At 40.1% G+C, this 13012-nt stretch overlaps 1 protein-coding gene across 1 annotated transcript in view; it reads left to right on the top strand.

Moving 5' to 3' along the window:
* Nucleotides 1–2706: 2706 nt before the first annotated feature.
* The window catches only part of SEMA3E (semaphorin 3E), a 231443-nt gene continuing 221137 nt past the window's right edge, over nucleotides 2707–13012 (top strand). The window contains exon 1 of the mRNA XM_074984168.1: nucleotides 2707–2827. Coding sequence (XP_074840269.1) covers nucleotides 2713–2827 — 115 coding nt within the window. The 5' untranslated portion in view covers nucleotides 2707–2712. The remainder of the gene's footprint in view (nucleotides 2828–13012) is intronic.

Below are 13012 nucleotides of genomic sequence, written 5' to 3'. Positions count from 1 at the left end.
GACGTTGAACGTCGAAGTAGGGCATGTGTAGATGATCTGTGTCCTGCAACATCAAAATAGCGGGGTCCACCATGGCGGCCATCAGCTGAGGGGTTGAGAGACGCTCTCTCCAGCCCCTGCAGGGCTCTATGGTCACTGTGCAAAGCAGCCCTTAGCCCAGGGCTTCTGGCTGCTGCTGCTGCAGCTGGGGATCCATTCTGCATGCACAGGGTCTGCAACCAGTTGTCAGCTCTGTGGATCTTGTGCTGTTTAGCGCAAGTGTGTCTGGGAGGGGCCCTTTAAGGGATCGGCTTGCTGTTGCCCTGGAAGTGCTAGTCCGCCCTGTGACCCTGTCTGCAGCTGTTCCTGGAACCCTTATTTCGATGTGGGCCGCTTTGGTGTGTAGACACTCCCCTGCAGCGCCTACTTCGATGTAGTGCTGCCCAACGTCAACGTTGAACGTCGACGGCACCAGCCCTGGAGGACGTGTAGACGCTATTCATTGAAATAGCTTATTTCGATTTCGCTACATCCAAATAAGCTATTTCGATATAGCATACCCATGTAGACGTAGCTTTTATGTTTAAAATATATACCAGTCTTGAATGCTATAGGTCAGTTGTACAGTACAAACAGTTTGAGGTGTCCTGGGAATTGCCATTTGCTGAAGTACACATCTTATCTTTGCACAAATGTGCATCCCTCTTCATTTGGGAGTAATGCAGAATCTGACCCACAGTTTCTAGTAACTGAAGTACCAAAGTGTAAAGCAATGGAAGCCAAAAGATACATAAAAGTTTTCAAAGTATACCTATTCTGGTGCATTGACTTTTGGCTGTATTACCTGGGACTCCTGAACCTTGAGTTTTTCAGGGGTGCTAAGTATCTACAAACCCTGTAATGGCGTGTGATATAAGAAGCTGAACAGCAGAATATGATTTCTGATGCTACTGATCCCCCCACATGCCCCACCCACCCCACCCAGAGTATCTTGAGGTTTTGAGGCTTGTGTTATACGGATTTTCTTTCATATAGTACACTGGCACCTAGAGGTTTGGATGGGTTCTTATCATAATACCTCCAAAACCTCAGAGTAAAAATGCTGTTTTGATCCTCCCGACGATAAGTAATTTTAGGCTTAACTTCATTATTGATAGGAAAATTAAAAAAAACCCATGCCCTGTAGTATTTTAAATTCAGTGAAAGATATTTTTTTGTTTAGTAAATATGCCCATGCAGTTATTACAAGTGCATAGAAGCTCAGCCAAAGCCCACTGAAATAAAATGGAGTCTCTGCATTAATCTCAGTGGATATTGGAACTAGCCATATGTGTGTGCCACTTAGTCAAAGTGCACAGTACACTGACTGAGCCTCCCAATAGTGCTCTGAGGTAGGTATTCTAATACCCATCTTGCAAATGGTAAACCCATGCACACTGAGGTCAGTGTTCTGCTCCAAGGCACACTCTAGGCACACTCCCTCATAAATGTGTTCCAGATGTAAGCGGACACATTTTAGTTATCAAAGCTTTGTTTTTGACACAGGTACATTACATAATTATAGACCGTGCATGTTTTCTATGCTTTCTCAGTAACAGTTTAAGAAGCGACTGATGGGCATTCCAAGACCTGAGATTGCTTTATCATACCATCAGAACAGTACATTCCCTTTGTTTATGCATGTCATGTGTGTGTCTGACCCTGCCAATGCTTATTGGGGTAAGCAGCTTTACTCTCCCATGTAAATGTCTTTGGGATCAAAGACACAGATCACTTGTAAAAGCAGGAGAATGGAAGGACTTTTCTGTACAAAAATTATAATCTAAAGGGAAGCTGAATTTACCCAACTACAACTAAAATTAAGGTAATACAGATATATTAAACAATAAGGTGGTATTCAAAACTGGCATTTATTCCTCTACCATAACAGCCATAATATGCTGTTTAAAGAGGATAAATGATAATGCAATTAAATAGTTAATGATAGGGTTAATCCTGCTCTTTAACTGTGCTGGGAACTACAACTAAAACGACTTTCTAACATGTATTTCCCAAAGGAAAGGGAAGAAGGAATCCTGGACCTCATCCTGGTGCCTGAGAATGTGAGATAATTAAGCAACTAGAAGGATCAGTGCAGAGCATATGGATCAGAAATACTTTGCAGAAGCAGCAAGTATTGTACATTGCTTCAACCCTAGCTGAACTTTCCCAGTAAATACAGCATGCTGACAGGCTGGCATCCCTGCTGGGTGGATCCTGCGACTCCAGGAGGGAATGGCACTTCTTGTTTTTAATTAGCAAAGGTGAAAGGTGAATTAAAACTTGCTGTTTGGCAAGTCGGAGCAAGGGACTGAGTTCTGAAGAGCACCAAAGGGGAGGGCTTACCCCCACCCACAACGAATTGCAAAGCAGGAGGGACTGAAAATATTGCTTCTTCCTGAATCCACTGGCAGAGTTACTGAAGAGATCTCAAGAAACAACGCTGCAGAGTAACGTCTTGGAATGTCTTAGTTTATAAACAGTTGTCGCAGGGAGAGAATATTTTTACATGACATTTGCACAGCCTGACAAATGACAATGTGGGGCTGTGTCCTGCTCTGAGAACTGAATTTCTCACAGAGATTCCCCACAAGCTAAACAGCAAAAGAGAGACCTGCATTGGAAAAGTCAAAAGTGGAACCTGAAGCTTTTAAAAACTAAGTGAATAAGCACAAGAATTTGATCTTGGGCAGCATGGCATCTACAAAGGACCTTTTAATCCTGGCACTATATGGCTTGTTACTAGAGTTACAGACTGCATGCCATGCAACAGACACAAGGCAGCCAAGGTTACGTTTGTCACATAAAGGTAGGTCCGTATGTCACCTAGATTTTTTTTTAATTTGGACCAATGATAAAATGAAATATTCTTATTCAGGAATATATGAATGATTTTTCCTGTGTTTAAAAAAAAAGAGTGTTATTTGTAGAGAGTAAGATTTATTTTAAAGCATTTCTACTGATTCATCCTGGCTACTACAGTATCCTTTTATACATGGGACTGATTTAAGCTAGCTAATTATCTGTCATTATTCTCCATGTTCTGTGAAGATTGTTTTCTTAGCAAGGATGAAAAGCAGTGCATAAAATATGGTATCACTGAATAGTTTATGATATGCTGTCTTCCACCAGGAAAGTCCTAAGCATCTAAATGCCTGTTTTATACGTTTTGTTGTGGAGTGGACTTATGTATACATTGTGGGAGCAGGGGGGCCAGAACTCCTGTGAAGCCTGATGAATCATCTTCTGAACTAGCACATGTCATCGCACTATAATTAAAATGACTAACTGCCAGTATATGTCTGCTTCCACTTTGACTGAATTGCCCAAAGAAAAATGTTATTCTGCTATGAAATAGGTGTGTGTGTGTGTATGTGTGTGTGTACAACACTCCTGACTTTTCTTTCAGTTGCACTTTCCCTGAAGTTTGAACCCCTACTTTAACTTTGAATAAACTCCTATGAGCCAAATTATGCTCTCATTTGTACCTGAGAAATAGAGTTGCATAGGTTAAAATTGTTCCCAGGTTTCTCTGATTCAGTTTAAGCCTTTTGTACATAAATATTTGTTCATTTCCATGCAACTGTATTTCTCTGCAGCAGTACTCTCAGAGATGATATAACTAGAACATATGCAGCAGATTGTTGTTGCAGAAGTTAAAAGGACAGAGTGTGCATCATATACCCATAATCTGTCACAGGACATGTTTTTATATTACCTCTTGTACAAAAAATTAAATCAAGCAACTGTGCTTTGCTAACCTAACAAGGATGGGGAGGTGAAGGGGAGAAAGACAGAAACATAGTAGAGAAAATTACTATAGTTATATAAAACAGACTAGTATGCTTCATCAGTCTGAAACTAATAGCCATTTAAAAATTATCAGCATCAGACTACTAGTACACATTTGACAGAATCTAAACTAGCATAATTTAATTGAAGTAGGATTTAATTGTCTTTTACATAGCAAGTTGAATTACCAATTAGGAGAGAAAAAAAGAAAAAGCTGAACAGGATAATTGGTCTGAATGTCTTGTTTGAGCACTACTAGAAGCTTTTATAGACCACTGGAATACTTTTTAGTAGAAGAGAGTTTTAAAGAGCTATTTTGTAATTGAACCAGTGATTAGCATCAATGAATGAAATTAATTGATCCTAGTTTTACACAGGGGACCTCATTTTTTGACATATGGCTTTCAAAATACAGTAGTAACTATTGAGAAGTGTTGACTTTATCCTGCTTATGGTCTCCCTGCCTCCTGCATGCAATCTATTTTAGTGTCTATTTCTTGTTAGGTGTAATTAGAAATGGCATGAGTATCATGGCTATTACTTGGTGGTGATGGGATGGTGGGAGTGGAAAAAGGCACCATGAATGAAATAAATAGTTCTACTGTTGTACTGATACAGTGCCCTTGATTAGTTGCTGTTTTTGGCAAGTTCCCCAGGATGGTTCTGTAGGTATTGAATATTTCCACTCTCATTCACTGGGACAATTTTCTTCTGCTGATTAGAATCGATGTGCATTTCAATGCATGTTGCTTTCATTTTCAGGGAGTTCATAATGATAGATGGCAGATGGCTGTTGCTCTGGGTGACAAGCAATCACTAGAAATTATAAAAAGTCATATTTACAAAGCCAAACTTTATTTTGGAGTAAGTCACCATTTTGAGATAGGCAACATAGTCCATATGGGTAGTTACAGTAGGTACTAGCCATAAAAATCTGAGTAGAGACAAATTTATAACAGACCCTAGTTAATGGAACTGAATTTGCTATTTACATTCCTCCTGTTTGTGACTGTGAATGTGAGTGGCTAATGTTACCATTGCATGTGCAGAATAAATTTTGTTATGTGCACCAAGGCATATGCAGGTATGCACCACCAATACAAACACATGCTGTGGTTCGGGGTAGCCATGGGCATACTGCATATCAGCTGGTGGGGGGAGGCTTGAATCTCCCCTTGGTGACCACCCAAGCACTCAGTTTACAAAGAAGACTAGTGGTCGCTAATCAGAACTTGGAGGATAATATGACAGATTGTGATATGAGTTATATGGCCAAGAGTCAAACATTTTTAACTCATGCATTTAAAAAAATTGTACCCTAAAACACCTAAAAAATCCCATGAACTAGATATTAAACAAGGATTTTAACTTCTTAATATTTTATTTAATTTCAAAATTGGCTCATTTGAAATGACTGTGAAGCAGGAGATCCTTTGTCTACAGAGCAGGCAAAGACTGCAAACTTTTCTCACCCCTGAGCAACAATTTCAAGTTCCTGATGCAGCAAGGTCACCTTTGTGGATGAGACTAGAACAATCACCATGTTAATAAAGGGATGGATTGTGCAACCCTAACTTGTGTATCAGCACCTATTCACTTAATTAGCTTCAGAAGCACTTCTTGAGTAGCAATACATTACTGAGCCTAAGTGTACTGGTGACTTCTAGCAAGGTGAACACCTGTCTGCAAGAAACTCAGGCTACTGTTTGTTTACCCAGACCCTGCTCTTGCTTTCACTAAACTCAAGGAGAGTTCTGCCACTTAATTGAGAACAGAGTCAGAATATTAATCAATTCAAGAGCTTTGGTATGGTTTATTTTACAGCTTTGGTTACTAATTGTCTGAACCAATCTGAACCAGAGATGATGTGTGTTCCCTAATTCACTCTGGTTTCCCTGAGCCATGAATTCACCAATCTATTATCAGGAGATGTATATCCAAATTTAGAAAAAATGTCTTTTTTCATATGCTTTATTAGTGCTACAGTTTTGCCTAAAGGTCAGTATCTGATGATGAACAATAAATATTATTACATCAATCTACTGCTTCATGATGATTTGTAGAGAAAAATATGTTATGGCTGTGTTCTTTATTAGAGAGAAATAAAGTTTTTGCATTATTATATTACAAGTTGACAACTATATTTAAAATTATATAAAAATCATGTGCTCATTTTATGTATAGTACAGACTCTGCTTATTGAATTGTTAATGGAAACCAAGTTTCAGCTAATAATCTTTATAGGCCAATGGTAAAATTCTTTCCCAGTATCCCATAATAAGCATTCTCAAACCTAGGAAACAGTTAATTAAGGTGGAATCAACAGGCATTGTATGTTAAGCAGAAACTATTTACATTATAGGTTGCTGTAGGACTGATTTTGCAGGGGCTAGTAGGTCCTATATTTAAAAGCTAAAATAATTGTGTTAACAGGATCTGGACCTAAGGCTTCCATAAATATGTTTGATACTAGCATACCAATTCAATGTACAGTGGATTTTAAACTGTGCTTTGTGGTAGGGAAGTTTTATGTTTGTTAAAAAAGAAAAAGTACAGAAGTACTCCCAACAAAATTAGTCAAAGTAAACTCTGTAAAAGGAGACTATCATAATAGTTATAAAAAGATTGTTTTTGTGCCTGACTTTGACTTCAGTTCATGGATCTATCCCATCACTTATTTTCATTTGTTAATCCAAGAACTCAGAAATTAGAAATGAGTGACAAAATAAGATATTATCTCATTAATCTATTACCCTGGAAATGTATGTTCCCTCCTTACATTATTAACAGACTGTCCAGTTGGATATTAAATATGCCAAGTGGTGAATCTTTCATCTGTTCCCTTAGGAAACTAGTTGACAACCTAACACATCTCTGGTGGGAAAAGCTTTGCTGATATTCAGCTATATTTTTCATCCAACTTTCCTCTACAATTTCATCTTATTGCACCTGTTCATATCACCTAATCCTTCTCAGCTATTTGTATTTATGTTGCTCCTTTGCTACTCCTTAGCCAAGCTGTGCAGCTTTACTCCTTTATTTTGTCTTCATTATTACACTATCAATGCCCTGATCTTTTTCTTGCATTTCTCTGAATTCCTCCAGATGTATCTTTTTACCCTTCTGATAAATTATATCTGTGAAGAGTATATGTGCAGTGGAAGGCATCCTGCTTCTCTGCCCATCTTCTTTTTCTGCTTCCCTTTCCTATGTCTGTTCCTAAGTCTTCATGCAGTTTAGTGAAGTTGTAGGCAAGCAGAAGGAGAGAACTGGACTGAAAAAGAAGTAAACTCTTCTAGGACTGCCAACTCTCCCGGACTGGTGGACCATTCACTTTTTCTGCAAATGGCATCTGGTCTACCCACTCAGAAAAGTTCGCAACCCTAAGCTATTGTCTACTTGCAAATACTTTCAAATAAGGTTCATTGTAAGAATGAGGTGGCACTGCCATTACCCGTGTTTTCAGTTATAACTTTCTAAGTTTCTAAGTATGAATAAATGCCTAAGTTTAACACTGCTTTAGACTAAGGCAATTCATCCTGTTCATTTCAGATCTTGTTAGTGGTTTTTGTGGCTATTATTTGAATTATCGTAAGAGCCAGGAACCCCAATCAGAGATCAAGACATTCTGCTAGGTGCTGTTCAAACACAGGACAAAAAGATAATTGCAGCTTCAAAGAATGTGATGCTTCCAAGCCCCACTCCTGATTTATAAGAATGGATTTGAACGCAATTACCAAATTACTCTGATGAATAGTTGATCATGAACTATTCATGTTGGCTCTTCACGGCTCTTGTGTGTGTGTGACTGAACACCTGGATCACATGACACTGTTTCTGATTCCTGCTTGGATGGATGGAACTCTTTAGTTACAGTATAATGAATGCAGTGTGATTAAGAACAAACTTCTGGAAGGGAATTGGTAGAGAAACATTCATGCTTTTAAGTATGCCATTTGCTTTACGAATGCCTAATGGTCATTTCACTACTCCAGATAAATGGTTGCAGGGCCACATGAAGCCTAACTAACTCAGTTTGATTCATAAAAACATTTGCGATTTTTTTTTCCTGTTCAAACAGCTGTCATGCTAACAGCTTGTTTTGCTTACAATCTGCTGTGGAGGCCTATACTCTCATTAATATCACAGTAAACGGAAATTTCTCAAAATGCTCATTGAGAGAGTTACCCATTCAGGCTGTGGGCCTGATATCAGATGTAACTGGCTGTGGATTTGTCCCTTTAGACGTATGTATAGCTCTAATCCAAAGATAGATACAAAGTGAATTGGTATATATTACTTTTGTTTGTTTGTTTGTTTGTTGAGATTACATTCTTCAGCACATGTGGGGTATGCAGGGCTGCAATTCCCAGTGTTTGGGAAATTAAGAACTTTATTACAGCAGTAATAAGGACTACTAATCAGAATTATGAGAGTTTGGGAAATCCAACCTGACAAGCATTCTGGGTCTTTATCTATCTTTCCTCTTACCCAAATTCTTGAAGCTATGTAGAAATCAGTGCCAGTACAGAATTTACAGAAATTTCGCGGAGGAGAAGTGGAAGAGGAAGAAGCGTTTGTCTTAGGCTAACTTCTCACTTTCCATTTTGCTGTCTCCCATTGGTCAGACATCTGAGTCCTTACACTGGAACAGTGGATGTCAGGGTTTAAGCTTTTCCAATGGATCCTGAAGGGGCTTGTTCACCCGTAATGAAATTTCTGGCAGATAACAGTTCCTCCCATATCTACATCTTATTAGCAAAGGCTTTTTTTTAGGTTTTGTTGCAGTAAAATTCTGAAGGGGTGCACTTTCTGTACTGCTGTTTGTCTTGAAGGAGGCAGCTTTCAGTGCAACTTCAACTGGCTTGTCGATTTTTGTTTTAGGGAACTGGGTATCATCTGAAGTTTCTAATGACTTCTGTCACTGCTTTCAAAGAGCCACTACCATCTGTCGTAAACTTTTAAAAACACATTGCATGAATTATTATTCCTGTGGAAAAGAAAGCTGTATTTCAGTTAAATACATACAAGATTAATATTATTTATGAGATTTACAGTATGTTGTGCAGGGCCACACATCTGTTTCAAGCCTTCTGAGAATCTTTTGAGTCAATAAATATTGTAAAAACTGTGCAATGGGAATACTAAATATTATTAAATCGGATGTCTTGGTTTTCTTCATGTAGTCAGTCAAAGATTATGAAACCACAAAGGGCAGCCATCATCACATAGAAAATACTCATTAAAAATAGAAAAATAGCAGACTGCGAGGAAAAAAGATGCAAGTCTTCATTTGAAACCCCTATAAGTTGAATAGGCTATTCATACTATGGTGTTTATCAGAGAATCTGTTTTGCACTTAAAATAGCCAGTTAGGAATCCAAGATGGCAATATGAAAGAAAATGTTAAAGAAGGAAGCTGGTGCAGAGAAACACTAACTACATTATGAATTGATTTCAGTTCAGAGCTTCTGTGTAAAGAAGTAATTGGCTATAGAGGAAAAGAATCTGGGTTTGTTTTGCTGAAATGGAACTTTAAATAACCAGAATAAATATTAAGTTTGGGAAACTGAGTAGAACATCTATATACATCAAATTATTAAAATACTATTTTTTTCTGAAAATGAATAATACATTTAATGCAGAATTTCAGTAATAGAAATGTTAGCAGCCCATCCTGTCCATACTTTTGGCATTTAACTCTGGAAGATGCCCCACCCCAGCACTTCTTTCAATCTGCCTCAATGTTACAAATTCTTACTGTGGAGGAGGAAAATTATGAGTTCACCCGCTTCACCAAGTCAGTTCTTGGCTTATGTAATTGATGTTTTTTTTTTCTCTATCAGGATCTTCTGTAGTTAAAATGAAACTATAAAATGATTCCATTTCATAAGGAAGAATCTCTCTGTCTAGCAATTCTGTAATAATCACAGTGAATTTTGCTCTTACCAAAAGAAGTGGCACAGAATCCTACAACCAGCTGTTCACTTTTTAAGAAAATCTTTGATTTTCATTACCGTCATCAAATAGTGAGGTCTTGGTTAAGAGAGGAGAGAAGCAGTTCTCTCTTTATGCTCTTCAGGAATCCTTCTGCTCTAACATCCTTCATCACTAGATCTTTTCAGATGTTATTTAAATCACACCCTGTCAAGGGGGCAGGGGCATCTTCGCTTTACTTCACTGCACAGATTGAGCAAATCACCTCAACATTGCTTTGCCTATCCTGATGTTTCTTTTACTGTACAATCTACCAGAAGTTTGTATTTTTTTAACTAATGGGCTGCTTACAGATACTCACAAACATGATTAGGTGTGCCGGGCTTGTTAATAGTTGCTTTACAGGTAAACACGAATGGTCTGTAACCTCAGACATGACAACACCTAATCCCTGCCAAACTTCTCCTAGTGCTGGCATGATGCACTCACTAGGAATAGGAGCCAGCAGCTATAAAGTTTGGATGCCTCACATAGCTTCAAGAGAAAACTAAATAGACTGAAAACGTTAATTCAAACTTAAATTACTCTTTATTAGTCTCAAGTGAAAACAGATAATTGGTGGAGTTCTAGTTCATCCACCTTGCTGTCTATCTGAATAGATACAACACACAACATTCTTTGCTACCCCTTTGTCAGGATTTTTTAACACCTTTGGACATAATCATTCCCGTGGGCCAGGGATTACACGCCTTTGGCTGTGAAAAATCAGTGCAGACACATGAAATTCTAAAGTGTCACAGGCTGCCATTTAGCAGCATTACCAACGGTCACTTTTTGTCAGTTAGCTCCCCTGGCAACCTGAACTCATGAATATTAATAATCATTAATTTGAATGGAGGCCTCTGATTGGGCAAGAGTCTGGGTTTCCAGAACCTTCCAAGCCCAAGAGGACCTGATTGAAAACTGTGAAAATACGATAATGGAATCATGAATATGTAAATAGAATCATGAATAATTTATGAGACTCCAGCACATAAGCAGGAGTCTCCGGCCAGTCTGCAGCCCTTGCGGGACAGACAGGATTCTGTAACCCAGCACAGAGAGGTGTTGGCTGCTTCGTGCGGCGTCCACCAGCCCTCAGGCTAGCTCCTAGGAGTGAAGAGCTCAAGATCATCTAGCTGAATCACAAATCACCGAGCTTAAAACCACTGAGCTAAGTCACTAAAGCGCCTCCAGTCCACTGTGGTGCCAACGCTCCCAACCCTTTTGTCACCACTGTGCGTCGAGGGAGCAGCAAGCAGCCTCAGAGGGACATGACCAGGTGGAGAACTGGCCCGCCGCAAGGCGGGTACTGCGTGCCTGGTCGCCTAACCCTGAGGCCGCCATCTTAAACCGGACAAGACTCACGTACCGGACACGACTCACCTACTTGACAAGGCTAACTCACCGGACTGGACATGTAATTTTATCCACCAGCCCGCATTTTTTATGTGGTGCTCATATACATTTTCCTTTAACCAGCTTGGGACTCCAGGACCCTCAGTGAGGGAGCAGGGGTAGCTCCCCTGCTGTGTACCCTCCCCGACAGGGGAGGGGCAGTACCTGGGGGCCTGAGCCCTGAGGCTGGGCCTAAAAGCCCAGGCTGGGATTTTATTTTAGATATTTAAGAAAGCACATTTAATCAATAATTTTGTATATTTATTCAATAACTAGTATTGTTAGTATTTATTAAATTCTTAGTCATTATAATTGTTGTTCAAGAATTAGGTGAAGGTTGGACCTCCTTTTCCCTTTTACATAATCCCTCTCTCTATAAATATACATATATATAATATAGCAGGTGTAGGCAAAGCCTCCCTGCCTCCATTGTTGTTCCCCTTAAAGAACTCTGAGGAAAAGCAAATTGCCTCCCAGGTGTTCTCTGTTACGCCTGTTGGGAGCAGCGGGGGGGTCTCCCAAAGAGAGGAACAGCCCCGACCGGCTCCTAGGCCCTAACCTCTTTGGGGCAGGCCAGCACCCTGCTCCCGGTAAGGGGTGAGACTAGCGACCTCACCCCTCCCTTTAAAAAGGGAACAACAGGGATTTAAAAACCCCATTCCTAAATAGACTTACCTATATTTATTCTCCTAATCTACCTTTTTGCCTTCCGGTAAAATAAAATCTTAAATCATCTCTCAAGGAACAACAAAGGAAACAATGTTTATTGTAAATTTATAGATACCTTTAACTCTAATTTGTGCTAACCAAATAAAATCATTAGTTACTTTGTTTCAACTTAACCCTTGTCCTGGTCTTGTTGTCTCTGCTAGCCACTTCTCTCCAGGAGGCTTTAGCAGGGTCCAAGGCATTCCGGGGTGGCACTCTCCCATTTTGGGATTGTAGCAGGGTTCTGGTTCAGGTCCTGGGATCTGTGCATTCGGAGGTTCAAATCCTCAGTGTGAGGGTTTCATTTAAATAACATCTAAAATCTGTCCACTAAGAGAAACCCCAACACCATTAAGTCAGTTAGGATTCTGATCCAAAGCCCATTTAAGGCCAATGGAAGTCATGGTGTTGACTTTAACGGATTCTGGATTAGGCTTTAAATGCAGTAGAGCTGTTTTTCAAACTGAAATGTGAGTCACTGTGCAGCTATGTCACTTCCTTGTTTCCTGCTTTTGTAGCAGATTATGCCTGAGTTTCACCCCTCTGGGCTGGGAAAGGTTACAGCACCCCACTAAGTTCTCAGTGATCCATATGCTCAGTGCTGTTCATCAGGGCTGAGTAACACAGTTTATAAGCCTCAGCCCTGGGCAGGTGGTACAGCAGTTAGTAGTAAGGATCCCCACTTGGCCAGAGGGCTGAGTGAGTGCAATACAGTACATGAGCCCTGGCCATGGGGCTGCAATTAGTGAGGCTCAGCACCTTGCAGCAGAGCTGAGCTAAGGCAAAACAGTATGTAAGCCCTGATCCTGGGACAGGGCAAGGCAGCAGTTAATGAGTCTTCACATCTTGCCGCTGGGCTGGGCTGACACAAAACAGTATATGAGCCCTGGCCCTGAGGCAGGGTAGGGTGACAGTTGATAGGACTTAGCTCCCATTTTGTGGGGCTGAGGATTCCAACAGTAGCAGTCATTTGTCCTGGAACAGGGGAGGACGAGAGAGACACAACCAAAGCACTGGGGGTTGGGAGAGGCAAAATTTAGCCCTCCAGGAGTAAGGGAACATGGGTGCAGGCCCCTTTACTCCACTGCACCCCTCTCAGGGTCCTAACAGCAGCTAACAC

The sequence above is a fragment of the Carettochelys insculpta genome, chromosome 1 (genome assembly GCF_033958435.1).
Source record: "Carettochelys insculpta isolate YL-2023 chromosome 1, ASM3395843v1, whole genome shotgun sequence".
NCBI classification, from domain to species: domain Eukaryota; kingdom Metazoa; phylum Chordata; order Testudines; family Carettochelyidae; genus Carettochelys; species Carettochelys insculpta.
Note: the sequence above shows the minus strand (reverse complement) of the source record. Positions and strands in the feature narration are given on the sequence as shown.